This window comes from Tiliqua scincoides, chromosome 2, assembly GCF_035046505.1.
Source record: "Tiliqua scincoides isolate rTilSci1 chromosome 2, rTilSci1.hap2, whole genome shotgun sequence".
Lineage (NCBI taxonomy): Eukaryota > Metazoa > Chordata > Lepidosauria > Squamata > Scincidae > Tiliqua > Tiliqua scincoides.
In genome coordinates, this window is record NC_089822.1 from 52,634,798 (window position 1) to 52,652,405 (window position 17,608).

Genomic DNA, 17,608 nt, shown 5'->3' on the forward strand with positions numbered 1-17,608 from the left:
TCCATCCCCTGTATAATTTTGTATGTCTCAATCATGTCCCCCCTCAAGCGTCTCTTTTCTAGGCTGAAGAGGCCCAAACGCCGTAGCCTTTCCTCATAAGGAAGGTGCCCCAGCCCCGTAATCATCTTAGTCGCTCTCTTTTGCACCTTTTCCATTTCCACTGTGTCTTTTTTGAGATGCGGCGACCAGAACTGGACACAATACTCCAGGTGTGGCCTTACCATCGATTTGTACAACGGCATTATAATACTAGCCATTTTGTTCTCAATACCCTTCCTAATGATCCCAAGCATAGAATTGGCCTTCTTCACTGCCGCCGCACATTGGGTCGACACTTTCATCGACCTGTCCACCACCACCCCAAGATCTCTCTCCTGATCTGTCACAGACAGCTCAGAACCCATCAGCCTATATCTAAAGTTTTGATTTTTTGCCCCAATGTGCATGACTTTACACTTACTGACATAATAAAACTTTATTTGAAGTTAACATTGAAGCGCATCTGCCATTTTGCTGCCCATTCTGCCAGTCTGGAGAGATCCTTCTGGAGCTCCTCACAATCACTTCTGGTCTTTACCACTCGGAAAAGTTTGGTGTCGTCTGCAAACTTAGCCACTTCACTGCTCAACCCTGCCCCCAGGTCATTTATGAAGAGGTTGAAAAGCACCGGTCCCAGGACAGATCCTTGGGGCACACCGCTTTTCACCTCTCTCCATTGTGAAAATTGCCCATTGACACCCACTCTCTGCTTCCTGGCCTCCAACCAGTTCTCAATCCACAAGAGGACCTGTCCTCTAATTCCCTGACTGTGGAGTTTTTTCAGTAGCCTTTGGTGAGGGACCGTGTCAAACGCCTTCTGAAAGTCCAGATATATAATGTCCACAGGTTCTCCCGCATCCACATGCCTGTTGACCTTTTCAAAGAATTCTATAAGGTTCGTGAGGCAAGACTTACCCTTACAGAAGCCATGCTGACTCTCCCTCAGCAAGGCCTGTTCGTCTATGTGTTTTGAGATCCTATCTTTGATGAGGCATTCCACCATCTTACCCAGTATGGATGTTAGGCTGACCGGCCTATAGTTTCCCGGGTCCCCCCCTTTCCCTTTTTAAAAATAGGCGTGACATTTGCTATCCTCCAATCTTCTGGCACCATGGCCGTTTTGAGGGACAAGTTGCATACCTTAGTCAAGAGATCTGCAACTTCATTCTTCAATTCCTTAATAACCCTTGGGTGGATGCCATCAGGGCCCGGTGACTTATTGATCTTTAATTTATCAATGAGGTCTGAAACATCTTCTCTTTTAACCTCTATCTGACTTAACTCCTTGGTTAGGAGGGGCCGTTCGGGCAGCGGTATCTGCCCGAGGTCTTCTGCCGTGAAGACAGATGCAAAGAACTCATTTAATTTCTCTGCCATCTCTAAGTCTCCTTTTATCTCCCCTTTCCCTCCCTCACTATCCAGAGGGCCAACTGCTTCTCTGGCGGGTTTCCTGCTTCTAACATATTTGAAGAAGCTTTTATTGTTCCCCTTAATGTTGCTGGCCATGCGTTCCTCATAGTCTCGCTTGGCCTCCCATATCACCTTCTTACATTTCTTTTGCCACAGTTTATGTTCCTTTTTATTCTCCTCATTAGGGCAAGACTTCCATTTACGGAAGGAAGCCTCCTTGCCCTTCACAGCCTCTCTAACTTGGCTGGTTAGCCATGCGGGCACCCTCCTGGATTTAGTGGAACCCTTCTTTCTTTGCGGTATACACCTCTGCTGGGCCTCTATTACTGTTGTTTTAAGCAGACTCCATGCACTCTGGAGAGATTGGACTCTTTTTACCCTCCCTTTCAACCTCCTTCTAACCAGCCTCCTCATTTGAGGGAAGTCCGCCCGTCGGATGTCAAGGGTTTTTGTTAGAGATTTGCCTGGTATTCTTCCCCCAACGTGCACGTCAAAACGGATCGCAGCATGATCACTGTTCCCCAATGGCTCAGTAACGTTTACATCTCTAACCAGGTCCTGCGTACCGCACAAAATTAAATCCAGAGTCACCTGTCCTCTGGTGGGCTCCGTGACTAGCTGATCTAAGCCACAGTCATTTAGCACGTCAAGAAATCCGGTTTCCTTATCGTGACCAGAACACAAATTGACCCAGTCAATATGAGGATAATTGAAGTCCCCCATGATTACAACCCTGTCCCTCCTTGTCACCTCCCTGATCTGTTTCCTCATTTCAAGGTCCCCATCCGATTTCTGGTCTGGAGGACGATAGCACACCCCCAGTATTACATTGCTGCACAAGCCTGGTAATTTAACCCACAGAGATTCTACGGTGGAGTAGGACCCACCTTCAATCTCTACTTTGCTGGATTCTATCCCTTCCTTAACATAAAGGGCCACCCCACCTCCAACACGCCCCTGCCTGTCCCTCCTGTAGAGTTTATAGCCCGGGATTGCGGTATCCCACTGATTCTCCGCATTCCACTAGGTTTCCGTTATGCCCACTATGTCAATATTTTCCCTTGTCACCAGACATTCCAGTTCTCCCACCTTTGCTCGTAGACTTCGGGCATTCGCATAAAAGCATTTATACACGGAATGCCCCAGGATGGGCTGCTTATTCGCTCCTTTGTCCCCGCATCCTCTCATTGTGCCAAACCGTCTATCACATCCCATCACCCTACCTTTCCCTATTTCTTCTCCTACCCTGCCTTTGTCTTGTTGTTCTCTAACCTCCCCATCCTCATCCCATAGGGATGAGGAGTCCCGAACCGGATGCCCCTCGGCTCCTGTCGGCCTTCCCCCAGGGATCAGTTTAAAAGCTGCTCTGCCACCTTTTTAATGTTATGCGCCAGCAGTCTGGTTCCATTCTGGTTCAAATGGAGCCCGTCCCTCTTGTACAGGCCCCGCTTGTCCCAAAACGTTCCCCAGTGCCTAACGAATCTAAACCCCTCCTCCCTACACCACTGTCTCATCCACGCATTGAGACCCCTGATCTCCGCCTGCCTAGCTGGCCCTGCGCGTGGAACAGGTAGCACTTCAGAGAACGCTACCTTTGAGGTCCTGGCTTTCAGCTTCCTGCCTAAAAGCCTAAATTTGGCCTCCAGGACCTCCCAGCTACACTTGCCCACGTCGTTGGTGCCGACATGCACCACAGCCGCTACCTCTCCCCCAGCTCTGTCTACTAACCTGTCTAGACGAGAAGTGATGTCCGCAACCTTCGCACCAGGCAGGCAAGTCACCATGTGGTCCTCACATCCGTCGCAAACCCCCCTCTCTATGTTTCTAATAATCGAATCCCCCACTACAAGAAGCCCCCGACCCCCCTCCCGCCGAGGAGTATCCCGAGTGCGCTCGGATACGGGCCCATCCCCTGGAGAAGGGGTCCCCCCTAGGGGATTGTTTCCCTCCTCTCCAGGATGACATCCTCCAGTCCCGAGACTTCCCACCTGGGCAGCCGAGGAGCTGCACGCCTGAGGTTGGGACGAAGCCTGATCGTCCCCGGAAGTCTCCCCACGGTCCTCCTCTGGCTGCCTGCGCTTCTCCAGGTCGGCCACCAAGGCTTCAAGGGAGCAGACACGTTCCCTGAGACTCTGGAGCTCCTTGCACCGAGGACACACCCATGACTTATGCCCCAGAGGCATATAATCATACATGTGGCACTCAATGCAGAACACTGGATAGCCCCCACCCTGCTGCTGGCTGTCTGACTGCATAGCTATTTTGTTGTTGTTGTTGTTTTATTTAGGGGTCCTTTTAAAAACCGTACACTGGATAGCAGCCCTCTTCTGAAGGGAAGAGGAAGGGCAGTGTCTGGGGCCTTGGCCTCCTCGCCCTGCTGCTGAACTCGCCCAGATGCTAAACTCTTGTGCCTTACCTGGCACTTAGTTCCCGAGGCACTGGGTTCCCAGAGGCCACACGCGTCTGCAGAGAGCCTCACGCGATGGCCTGCCTAGCTTTATACTCCTGGCTGGCTCCTCCTCCCTCCTTCCTTCCTGATTGAAAGGGGGCTGGCCTTCCCAGGTGAGTTTACAAAAGCTCAGGAAGGCAAACGGATGCTGATGGGCGTGACCTACTCTGCAGGCTCCTGAATGGACTGCTTGGATTAGCCTAATGGGGCTCTTAATGGGTTGGGAATTGGCCCTTCCTAGGTTCTTTCCCTCCTAGTTCTGTTCTCTTGGGCTGGACTCAAGCTAGTTTTTATTTGGGTTTGTTTAATTATTTATTGCTCTCTAGATCCTGTGTCCCAATTTACTGACCTGTTTAGGTTATGTTCTAACGTAGATTAAGTTTAACCTGGGTTAAGTATAGGTTTAATTTAAACAAGTAGAAAAACCTGCTTTCCACTTTATCCTCCTCCCTTCCTTCGATTAGGTGCTACCTTAGGTGCAGCTAACTTTCAACTTTGATTTAAATGCCTGACCCTTGGGCTCTTACTCACGAGTAGGACTCTGCTCCTACTCAGAGTAGCCCTATGTACCTCCCTTAGGTGCTAACTTTCAATTTTGATTTAAGGTTGCTTTAAAGGTAAGGTTAGAAGACAGGGAGTTAGAAAGACAAAGCGTTAGAATGAGTACACTTACCTCCTCCTCCTGCTCCTCCTCCTCTCCTTCTCCAAAACTCAGAGGTCTCCTTGCCTTCTCCTCGCCCAGATGCTAAACTCTTGTGCCTTACCTGGCTCTTAGTTCCCGAGGCACTTGGTTCCCAGAGGCCACACGCGTCTGCAGAGACCTGGTGTGACCTGGCAGCATAAGAACATAAGAACAGCCCCACTGGATCAGGCCATAGGCCCATCTAGTCCAGCTTCCTGTATCTCACAGCGGCCCACCAAATGCCCCAGGGAGCACACCAGATAACAAGAGACCTCATCCTGGTGCCCTCCCTTGCATCTGGCATTCTGACATAACCCATTTCTAAAATCAGGAGGTTGCGCATACACATCATGGCTTGTACCCCATAATGAATTTTTCCTCCAGAAACTTGTCCAATCCCCTTTTAAAGGCGTCTAGGCTAGACACCATCACCACATCCTGTGGCAAGGAGTTCCACAGGCCGACCACACGCTGAGTAAAGAAATATTTTCTTTTGTCTGTCCTAACCCGCCCAACACTCAATTTTAGTGGATGTCCCCTGGTTCTGGTATTATGTGAGAGTGTAAAGAGCATCTCCCTATCCACTCTGGCCATCCCCTGCATAATTTTGTATGTTTCAATCATGTCCCCCCTCAAGCGTCTCTTTTCTAGGCTGAAGAGGCCCAAACGCCGTAGCCTTTCCTCATAAGGAAGGTGCCCCAGCCCCGTAATCATCTTAGTCGCTCTCTTTTGCACCTTTTCCATTTCCACTATGTCCATATGGAGCAGCCTCCAATGTCACCCAGTAATGTGATAGCATTGTGATAGCAAACATCAGGTCGCGACCCAGCATTGAGGATGAGTTTTGTCATAGCGGTACAAAGTTTGATAACTGCTGACCTACAGCATCTACCTTTAGGACCGTTTTTGAAGTGCTTGGAGAGTATGTGCAAAAACAGACTGCAAGACCACAGGGCAGTGCTATTAAAGAGAAGCAATTAAGCATTGTTTTTGAACATTTTTTAAACCATGTTGGAAATTTATAATCCACCAGTATGGTTATATTCAGATTTGAATTTGATTCAGAGATACAGGTTGAGCCTAATTATCAGTGGGTTTTTCATCCGCGGATTTGTCTCAATGCAGCTGGCCACCCACGTGGAGTTGCTCAAAAAAAGTCCCTTTAACTGTTTCTCAACCAGAAATAAGTGTGTGTGGGGGGGGGGGGTTGTTCCATCACCTTGTGTGGCAAGCTGGCGGGCAGTCTGGGCGCTTGGGGAAGCTATTTCCAGATCGTGTGGCTCCCCCATTCACCCTCACTAGCTGGGGGAGGGAGAGAGGGGGAGAGACAGACAGACAGACCAGCAGGAACCATGAGGTGCGGCTGCTCCTTCCGTGGGGCAGCTTCCACAATGGAGGGTGAATGGGGGGGGGCCACACGATATGGAAGTAGCTTCCCCAAGCACCCAGACTGCCAGCCAGCTTGCCGCACAAGGTAATGGAAGCCCCCCACACGCACACATGTATTCTTATTTAAAAACACTAAAGGGACCATTTCCGGTTTTGTATAACGCGAATTTTTTTATCAGTGGGAGTTTGGGGAACGAAACACCAGCAAATAAAGAGACTTGACCTATATTTATCATAGTGCTTTTAGGAGTGCAGGTGGGGCTTCAATATCTGTGAGGGATTCATTTGTGGATCCCCTGCGGATTAAAAAAAACTGCAGATACCTAAATTCACTTTAAAGCCTCAAAAGGTGGCAAGAGCTGCCTCCAGTCACCTCTGGAGGCCTTTCTGAAGTTTGCAGAGGCTGCACACACCCGCCAGCGGGCTTCCTTGGGCCTCCTAATGCCTTACAAGACATTAGAAACTCACTTCTGGTTTCCCTCCAGAAACTGGAAGTTGCTTTTTTTGCTTTCATGAGGCTCAGTTCAGTTCAGTAAAACCTTTATTGGCATAAAATACAGAGAAAGAACAAAACAAAAATATACAAAGACAACACAACATAGACATCAGTCTTTTCCTCACATACTGCCCAGAGTTCCAGAGCTCTGCCTGGCAATTACCCAGATAAAAAGGAAGCGACCCTATCAAGGGTCTCAGAGTCAGGTGTGGAAAGGAGAGACTGAAGCATGATTGAGTCCTCCCAGCCCTGCATCCTAGTTAGCAAAGGGCCTAGATATTTCTTGCGTAAAACATCATGAAGTGGGCAGTAGAAAAGGGTATGTGTTATGGTCTCAATACAATCCCTACCACACTTGCATTTCCTCTCCAAGTAGGGAATACCACTGAACCTGCCCGATAACACGGCTGATGGAAGAGCATTACATCTTGCAAGTGTGAATGCTCTCCGAGCCTGTGGGCACTCCAGGTGATAAAAGAAGGAGGCCGGTTTCCCAAAACTGATTGGAACATGGAGATAGAGTGGAGAGCATGTGGTTCTGGCGGCACTAAACAGCTCTTGTTGTTCAATATCAAGAATTCTTTCTTTGACGATTATGTAAGCATTATCACAACCAATCATGCCTAGCTCTGCAGTATCCAGCCCTATTGACCTGAGTTTGGTTAGAAGATCAGTGATCTCTAATGGCAGGACTGAATCCGACAATAATTGGTGCATTAGACCAGAGGAGGAAGGGTTAAATAAAATCCTAAACCAAAATTTCAGTAATCTTAGCCAAGCAGTTGTCTTTAGCCGAATTAACCCCACCTCGAGACACAGAACCAAGTAGGGAACGCACCTGGGTAAACCCAAAATCTTCCGCAGAAAGGAGGCTTGAATGCGTTCTAATGGTTGGTTAACAGCCTTGTACCAGACAGGAGAGCCATAAAGAACCAGGGAAAGAACCTTTCCCTTAAACGCCTCCAGAGCGGCTGGAACATAACCATTGCCGCAGGTAAAAAAGAAACAGGAAATAGCTGACGACGCTAGTTTGGATGCGTTCTGCACTGCCTTACGATGAAAAGCCCAAGTGAGCCTGTAATGGAAGTTGATTCCCAGGTACTTGAAATGCTTAACCTGCTCAATTTTATTGCCATTACAAGACCATTTAAAAGCCTTCCATCTGTTGGCAAATATCATTATCTTAGATTTAGCATAATTGATTTGCAATTTGTTGGACAAAAGATACTCTTCAGTGCGATTCAGCAGACGTTTTAGGCCAATCTTAGTAAGGGATATCAGTACTGCATCATCCGCGTACAGAAGTAGCGGCACTTGGCTTGCGCCAAGCTTCGGACAATGGCTATCTACTTCCTTCAGGGATGGGGCAAGATCGTTTAGAAACAGATTGAAAAGCATGGGGGCCAAGACACAGCCCTGTTTGACCCCTTTGTTAGTAGCGATGGAATGAGTTAGATTCCCACTCCAGGAGCGTCTAACCCTGCATGAAGTATTTAGCCTTTATGAGGCATTCTGAAGCCCAGAGAGGCTGGGGGTGGACGCACGCCACCTCTGTGGGCTTCAGAAAGCCCTCTAGAGGCGACTGGAGTGCAGTTCCAGTCACCTTCAAAGGGTTCAGGTAGAGCCAAGTCTGGCTCAACGTAGGTCAAGGGGGGCCGTGTTGAGCCAGATCCACAGATATAAAATCCGCAGATAAACAGGCTCCACCTGTATATTGAAAGAAGATACGAAAGCTTAGATCAGTGTTTCTCAAACTGTGGGTTGGGACCCACTAGGTGGGTTGCAAGCCAATTTCAGGTGGATCCCCATTCATTTCAATATTTTATTTTTAATCTATGAGACTTGATGCTGCCATGGGATGTGACTGCATTTGGGGAAATTTTACAGACCTGTACTTTTAACAAGCTACTATGTATATGCTTTTAACAATGGTAGTAAATGGGACTCACTCCTGAGTAAGTGTGGGTAGGACTGGAACCTAGGATAGTTAAAAAATTTTCCTGCTTGATGATGTCACTTCTGGCCATGACATCACTTCCGGTGGGTCCTGACAGATTCTCATTTTAAAAAGCGGGTCCCAGTGCTAAATGTGTGAGAACCAGTGGCTTAGACTATTATGCAATTATGTTCCACTAAGAAGTTTTGTTTCATAATGCTACCATATCATTGTTCATCTTGCCACTTAGAATTTCATGTTAGTTTCATCTTGTCTTTTTTATGTAGTCATTAGAAGACCAAAGTGAATCTTTCAAAAGTACTTCAGTGGAAGAACCTGGGATCAATAAGGTACGTATGGTAATAACGTGTGTGTGTGTGTGTGTGTGTGTGTGTTCTACATTCAGAATCTCTTTATGTAGTAATTAAGTTAATTGGATAACATAAAAGTACCTCTTGGGAAGATAGGATGCTGAGTATAGTGTCATAGTTTTCTGCTCTCTAAGCAAGTTCTATACTTAAATTTTTGAATTTTCATGTTAAATGAGAAAGGTGTTTAGCTTTTCATGAGCCCTTTCCACTTTTCAAAGATTATGAAGAAACATTTGTACAGGTGGAGCCTTGGTATCTGTAGGAGATCCGTTTTCAGACCTTCCATGGATGCTGAAATTTGCAGATAATAAATCCACGATTGCCTCTTTAAGCCCTCAGAAGGGGACCTGAGCTGGTCGCCTCTGTGGGCTTCAGAAAGCCCTCCAGAGGCAGCATGTGTCCACCAGCTGCCTCTGCAGGTTGCAGAATGGACTTTTCTGGCCGAAAAATGCGACTTCAGGTTTCCTGAGGGAAACTGGAAGTGACCTCTTTGGCCATATAAGGCATTCTGAAGCCTGGTGAAACCCAAGATCTTCAGTCGCCTCCGGAGGGCTTAGGTGGGGCCAAGTCCGGCTCTACACGGGTCCGGGGTCTGTGTTGAGCCAGATCCATGGATGTAGTATTCATGCATATGGAGGCTCCGCCTGTATAGCTGTTTTTCAACTTTAGCTTCATCACTCTTACAATGTACGTGATAGTGGTTTCCTATGCATTAAGTAAACTATGTTATAAATAAACATCTTTGTGGGCTAGAGCAGTTAATGTTTGATATGTTCAGTGGTACTTTGGTTAACTGATGTATTATGCAAGTGCAAAGCATTATGCATACTTGGTATACTTGATCACAGAGGAGTTCTTCATAGGTTAATACCTGAGTACTGTACCAAAAACTCTATTATAGTAGTAAGATTGTTTGTTTAGATCTAATGGGCATTGTTACCCAGCAAATTTCACAGTAACACTAGCTAGATTTTAAGCATTTAAATGGTTGAAATGAAGTCATTATTTGATATTTTGTAGGTAAGCATAGTGCATTTTTCATTGACATTTCTCCACTTTCTCTAGTTTTCAGGTTAGCTAGAAGTTAATGTAAGGAAGAAGTGACAATGAATGGGTGATCATAAGGCAGATAAGAACTAGAATTGCTAGTATGTTTTTTTTTTAGACTAGACCATCTTGGACTAATGAAAGTAATATTTCTATTGAGAAGTGAAGATCTATTTTTGCTTAAAATTTGGCCTTTATTTTTCAACATAACCTAAAAATATAGAAATATTGCAACTATAATGTCTTTTTTAATAAATACAGATAGAGGCTGATATGGGCTATCCAGGAAGCAGAGCAAGAATTATCCATAAAGACTCAGACATTATTACTGCTTTTGCTGTCAATAAGGCAAGTATGCAGGTACTTTTTTTCCCCTACATTACTTTGAAATGTTAAGCCTTCAGGCCTGGAAGGATAGCTGTCATAATGGCACCAGTCTCAGATTAAAAATCATCAGTTCCTAGAAAATGGAGAGCACTGTTTTCTTGCTAATGTAATCATGGTTTGCTGATTTTCTGCATGCATAAAAGTACTGGAGTTTCCATTGCAGTTGTTTCAGTTGAAGTTGTTTTATATTTTTAAAATATTTTAGCCTTGCCACTATCATGAATAAATGATTGCAGTGTGTGGGCATGCTTTGTTTACATAGCAGCTTCCCTTGAAGCTGGGCTGTTAGAAACTTACTAGTACTAACTCAGAAGCTGGCTTCAGAGAGGAGATTATCATCATGGCCACGCCCTGCTTGTGGGCTTCCTTGGCCATCTGGATTGCCACTTTTAAAATAAGTGTCTGGAGTAGATGAATGTAGGCTTACAACTTATCCTATGTTCTTATCCTGCTTCATTCCCTATCTAAATTCAAGGAAATGATTGTTATAATGAAAATTATCCAAACTATATATACTTCCAGTCTGCCAGGTGAAGTTGTCTGAAGCAGATTCTTGCAAATGCCTAGTCACATTTGTAGCTATGTGCATGAATGGAACCTTTTTTTTCTTTACCAACAAAGAGGTAGTAGTGAAGTTAAAGGTGTTTTAAATAGTGATACTGCTGTCTTGGAGCTAACATTTTTTCTTGCAATTTTATATTCTAGGCCAACAGAAATTGTATTGCGATAGCTTCCAGTCATGACATTCAGGAACTAGATGTTTCGGGAATTCTGTCTACACATATCTATGCTTGGGTTGATGATGACTTAGAAATGGAAGCTAAAGGGTACTGTTTCTTTTTGTCTTTTGTCTAGATTTCTCAACACTGACTTGTATTTTATGCACTTGGTCCCTTAGTAAATGGATGTCAGTTATGTACGGCCGTGTCAGCACTTTTACATAGGCACAGTCTCTCCATTGTGGTGCTTTAACCAGGCAAGGTAGTGCCAGGTCAGCAAGAACTGGCTGCTCTAACTTCTCTATGTTCTGACTTCCGGACAAACCTCTGGAACGGAACCAGTACTTAACTTGGGAACTTAGAGTAAGTTTATCCTGTTTTCTGCATTCAGTTAGCTCAAGTCCTGCTAGAATATGACCCATCAGTGTTGTTTGGGTCTCTCTCCTGGATTGTTTCTCTTATCTCAGTCTTGTTATCTACACATTTCGGCTCTGTTCACTTTAGCCAGCTCTTTCTACTCTGCTTATACAATCTCTCTCTGATATCATTAGCAGACTTGCTTTGGTATTGCAGTGACCTGCATTGATAAAGGAAGTGTTGCATCTCTGGCAGCCTTTGGCTTCCTTAGCTGCCTCAGGGTCCTGACTTACCTTTGCCTGGCTGCCTGAATGATTGGATGAACATTGGGAACCCATGTTTTGGAATTTTGAATTGAAAACTCATGACAGTATTTCATAGACTGGAAGTTGTGGGTACAGAATGACTGAACAGCAGTATTGTCTTTTAGGGAAGGGAGAAATGGCATTTGCTGCGTATAAGGTACAGTCAGTCCTCACTATACCTTTTATCCTTTATAGATCTGATGATTTCTTAGTTATAAATGCTCGTGATGACCTGACAAATATTCAGGGAACTACACCCTATACTCACAGCAATCCTGGCACTCCGATCAACATGCCTTGGCTTGGTAGTACCCAGACTGGCAGAGGTGCAGCTGTGGTAAGTGGCTTGTTATAGAATCACCCTTTATATCCTTAATAAGGTTTTTCATGAAATTTATAGAGAATAATAGTCCTGGGATATACACTTCTAATCTGATACCACTGTTAAGGATAAAAGCATGCTAAGCATTCTTGTTGTGTAAACAAAGCTTCAGTTGTATACCCCAATAGAAGAATTCAGCATTAAGAAACTAGCATAGTGCAGTGACTAAGAACATGATTTATTAGTTGAGAAGTCCTGATTCAAGAAAGCCATGAACTTAGTGGGTTGTCTTTGCCCTCCCCATCTCAGCCTTCAATGATGATATGGCCAGTTGTAAGGCTAGTCTCTCATGTGCAATTGTTAAAAACATTACTAAAAATGTATATGAATTGTTGGAAGCCTCCAAAAAGGTGTTACCTGACTTTTAACAATAAATGGTTGGTAATTTTTACATACCTATGTCCAGACCATCTTGATTTGGTCTAACGTGGCCTGTTTCAGAAATGTTGGGTCTGGGTTTTACAGGTTCAGGCTTCCATTTTAGAATGATTCTTCACACTATAGAAGCATAAACCCTGAAAGAGGATAACTCTTGGCTTCCCCCAGAGTTCTCTCTCATTGAGCCACTCATAGCAGTGATGTTTGTTCCTCTTGGAGGACACAGTTACTTTCACAGATGGTGGGAGATCTTGATGATGATCCCCGTTATGTTGGTTTTGCAGTTACCAAAGTAACTTGGATCTGACACAGGATTTCACTTTCATTCCTCCCTGACTATTGTATACGTACCCATTTAGTTCAACTTGGTTTGCACAATTAATCTTCAGTGTCCATTGGACCTCGCTTGTTTCCTACCCTGGCTCCTGAAAAGACCTTATGCTTGTAAGAGTGACCCAAAAGGGAGTTGCGTATGATGTGACTCTTATCATCATTATGTTACACTGGTGGGAAAAGCTGTGAATGTGTGCCTCTAAGTACATATTAAAGGTATAGGAGTCTTCTTGGTTGGGATCTGACAATGCCACTTGTGGCTTTTTAGCCAATGTCATAACCACCCTGTTACCTGCAGGGCTGTCATGTGTTATGAGGCTCTAAATGAAGAAATAGGAAAGGGGGAAAAATCATTTCATCTGGGCCAATTGGCTGAGTTGAAGGCACTGTTTTTTGCAGTGGTTCCGCTCCTACTTGGAGGATCAGTCCCAGATGGTGGTGCTGGGGGATGCCTGTTCGACACTCTGGCCCTTGAGGTGCAGGGTGCCACACGGTTCAATTCTGTCCCCCATGCTATTTAACATCTACGTGAAACCACTGGGAGAGGTCATCCGGGGGTTTGGAGTGGGGTGCCATCAATATGCCGATGACACGCAGCTCTATCTCCTTTCCTCCAGACTCCAGGGTGGCGGTTGAGGGCCTGGAGCGCTGTCTGGAGGTAGTGAGGATCTGGATGGGGGTGAACAAGCTGAAATTAAATCCGGATAAGACAGAGGTGCTCCTGGTTCGGAAATCCTCGATGCAGGTGCTGGACTATCGGCTTGTGCTAAATGGGGTTGCACTCCCCCTGAAGGAGCAGGTCCGCAGCTTTGGGGTCCACCTGGACTCGCAGCTGCTCCTGGATTCCCAGGTGGCGGCTGTGGCTAGGGGTGCCTTCGCTCAGGTTCGGCTGGTGCGCCAGCTGCGGCCGTACTTGGATCGTGCAGACCTGGCCACGGTGATCCATGCTACGGTGACATCGAGGTTAGATTATTGTAACACGCTTTATGTGGGGCTGCCCCTGAAGACGTTTCGGAAACTGCAATTAGTGCAGAATGTGGCGGCCCATGTGGTCACTGGAGCTAGGCGGTTTGACTCCGTCAGTCTGCTTCTCCAGTGGCTGCACTGGCTGCCCATTCTTTTCCGGGCCCAATTCAAGGTGCTGGTTTTGACCTTTAAAGCCCTATACTGCTCTGGGCCACCAGGGTATCTTAGAGATCGCCTACTCCTGTACAATCCGGCTCGTCCTCTTAGGTCATCAGAGAAGTCCTTTTTACAAGTGCCGTCGCCTAGGGAGGTATGTGGGGCAGCGGCAAGAAATAGGGCCTTCTCAGTCGTGGCACCAACACTATGGAAATCCCTTCCCCTTGACTTAAGAACTGCTCCCTCTCTTGAAACTTTTCGGCGAGGCCTGAAGACCCTTCTGTTTAGACAAGCTTTCTGAGTTCCTGGCCTTTTTAACATCTGGTTACAGGCCTGATCGTTTTATAATTTGCTGCACTATGCTCTTTTACCTGACTACTTTTTTATCTGACTACTGTTTTTATGATATGTCATTAATATGTTTTTATCTGTTTTTTAATTGTTTTTTTAATTTGTTTTCACCTTTGTTTGTAAGCCGCCTAGAGTCCCTCCGGGGACAAAGGTGGGGTAAAAATAAAGTTAATAATGATAATAATCTCTTACTAAGAAAAGATTCACCCCTTCAGTTTCTTTGTGTCAGGTGTCATGTTAGACAGGCATGCCTTTCTGCCTGTCCTTAGCTCATCATATTCCTAGGCAGGAATGAATCAGCTACAGTTTAGCAGCAGAGATGCATACTGGATTTCTACGCATTGTGAAGCTCTTGAAAGCACATTGGAAATAAAAAGCTAACCCTACCTTGTATGAAGCTTTTCCATAGTAACATGTTTGCCTTGAACCCTTCTTTCTTCAGCTCTAAGCACATACTGTTCTTTGGGGGTCCTTAAATTCCTATTTTTCATTTCACTGCCTTATCAGCACAGGATACTGAAGTATTTCCAATTCCAGCTGTCACTCTTTTTTCTCCTCCTTCCCATTTCCTTTTATTTTTACATTCATTTATATAATACTCCACATATACTGTATTATCTTAACATAGTTCTTAAAACAACATTGTAATGTCTATCATCAGCATGTTAGAGATGAAAGAGCTGAGGCTGATGGAGAGAGTGTCTGACTATATGGTTTTCTAGTGAGTTCATGGCTAGTCTCATAGTGAGATTAGTTATATTGTTTTCTCTGTCTTCCTTTCCTCAGGCCACTTGTTTCCTTGTTTCTCTATGTACTCTTTGCTCAGATTCCTGTATCTTAATCTACTACTGACCCTGCCAGCTAACCCTTAACTTTCTCATCTCTTGAGATTTCCTCAGTTCATTCTGTCCTTAGAAACACTGTTTCTAAGGACTAAGCCGCATCTTTAAAGAAACATGCATAATCCATTGAATGTATATAGACCCCAAAGCCTGTGTAATTGGTTGTAGTTCTGAAAACTTAACAATCCTCATCAAGTATTAAGACCCTTGATTTCTTGATGGAGGAAAAGAGATTGACAAGTTATCTATATTTCTGAAAGTCATCCCCCCTCCCCCCTCTCAAACAAATAGTTTACTACAATTGTAGTAACTAGCTTCAGCATGTAAAATTTGGGAACTAATTACTTAATATAATTAGAATGTTTAAATACTTAACACTCTTCTTTTATTATCTGTTAGGTCACTTTTGCTGAAGTAGTACATATAGTAAATGTGAAATGGTGTTTGCGGGAACTTCACAAAGATATTTAAAATTGTTGTTAATGCTACTGTAGGAAAGATAATAGTCTCTTCAGTAGCATGTGTGTTTCGTTGGATACTGTGGGAGCTGTGAACAAATCTAACTAAGTGTCATGGATATGTACATATTAGGCCTAGGTTAGCATGTGGAGCCTGAACCAAACTAAGTCAGTAACGGAGAAGTGGTTAGCAGTTCTTAGCTTCAAGAATGTGAGTCAACAAACAAAAAGATTGTTGTCTCTCCTTTGCTGGCCAGAAAGGACAGACAACAAGAATTACAACCCACTGGAATGTTTAACACCTCAGTAGACTGAGGGGCTCTGGAATGGAATGCAGCTATGGATCTCCAGTTGGGAGGGGTAAGCACTAGGAGGGCTAGCAACCAGACCCACTTCAAGAAGGTTCTGTCCTCAAAAGTTTCTGATTGGACAGTCTGAATAAGTATGAAGTCACCTCAGTACTATTAGCATGAGAAGTATAATAATAAGTGCCCAAGGGGTGTGTCCGGTTCTTCTTGGACAGAGTTTTTGGGTGCAAGATCCTGTACACTGGGAGTCCATTGTCCACCATGGGCATCTGGCCTCACAGGTAGCCTGGAGCCAAAAGATCTACAAGAGAAGCTGACCCAGGTGAGAGATAGGGATTAATAGAGATAGCCAGCTAGCTTTATTATTTTATTGCTGATATGTTTCCTAGATGTTTATGCCTCTAGCATTTGCTGCCTTACTGTAACTTTATGTAACCTTATGTACTTAATAAACTAAAATCTCTTTTACCAAGTTGTTTCATTGCCTGTTGGGGACAAAGGTTCAGAATCCTGGCTAGCCGTTCAGCAAGCTACCAAGTGCTCATTGAGGTCTAGTAACTTGAGGACTGAAGCCTTAATTGGAGAAAGCGCTCAGTGCCTGCAAGGGATAGAATTAAGCCTAGAGGGTCTCAGTGTCCCTGGACTGAGGCACTGGCACATACAGGGTGGTGGCAGTACTACTGGACCGGGGGGCCTTGAGGGCTTTAGGGTTCGAGAACCAAGAACTCTGAGCAGCCCAAACCCCCCTAGGTTTGTGACACTAAGATCATACTGCATGTGTGAATACTTTCAATTTGTATTCTAACGTACCCTCCAGTGTGGCATAGATGCATAACCTCCATGATGAGATGCATGTTTGTGAAATGTAGGGCACTCGTACTGTGCAGAGGCAATGTAATGTTCATATATTGCACCAGAAGGGCAAAAGCAGAGGCACACTATTCGACAAAGTTTAATGCTAAGGTACCATATTTCGCCGCAAATATTTGCTTTAGAACAGGGGTGTCCAAAGTTTTTGGCAGGAGGGCCACTTCATCTCTCTGACACTGTGTCGGGGGCCGGGGGGGGAAGAATTAATTTACATTTAAAATTGAAAAAATTTACATAAGTTTACATAAATGAATATACTAAAGAATAACTTATATGAATGAATGAAGGTCTTGCAATAGCTCAAGGCCTATAAAAGGCTTTGCACAAAGCAAGGCTGGCCTTTGCTGCTGCTACTGCATCACAGACATGAAACAACAAGCATTGGAGGGAGCCCTCATCCCACAGCTCACGCAAGAGGTCAAACAGTCGCCCTCATGCTGAGAGCAGTTGCGTCGGGCCAGTGTGGGCTCCAACACATCTCCGGAGGGCCAGAGGCTCTTTGGAGACTGGGGGCTCCCTGAGGGCCGCATTGAGAGGCCTCGAGGGCCGCAAGTGGCCCCAGGGCCAGGGTTTGGGCACCCTTGCTTTAGAAATAAGCACTGTTAGGCATGGAAACCGTTCCTGGTACACCTACCAGGGCAATTGAGAAGTTGTTTCTTGATATGGTTATCTACCTTTTTTCTACACCATTTAAATTGCATTTTTGCTCTGTTATGTCAATCTTACTCTACTGTAGAAGTACAGTGATAGAATTCCAAGTACACATATGTGTTTCATAAGAAGAGCCCCATTGGATCAGGCCGAAGGCCCATCTAGTCCAGCTTCTTGTATCTCACAGTGGCCCACCAGACGCTTCAGGGAGCACACAAGACAAAAAGATACCTGCTTCCTGGTGCCACTCCCTTGCACTCCCTTTCCTTATTTTCTAGTTTGACAACTCTCAGTCATTGCTTACAAGGTCTGTGACTACTGACAAA

General features: G+C 45.1%; 1 protein-coding gene across 1 annotated transcript in view; it reads left to right on the top strand.

The window, feature by feature from the left end:
* The window catches only part of DMXL1 (Dmx like 1), a 108,458-nt gene that overhangs the window by 78,061 nt on the left and 12,789 nt on the right, over positions 1-17,608 (top strand). Inside the window, exons 36-39 of the mRNA XM_066613988.1 lie at positions 8,689-8,751; positions 10,081-10,167; positions 10,912-11,033; positions 11,783-11,924. Of these exons, the coding sequence (XP_066470085.1) occupies positions 8,689-8,751; positions 10,081-10,167; positions 10,912-11,033; positions 11,783-11,924 (414 nt within the window). The remainder of the gene's footprint in view (positions 1-8,688; positions 8,752-10,080; positions 10,168-10,911; positions 11,034-11,782; positions 11,925-17,608) is intronic.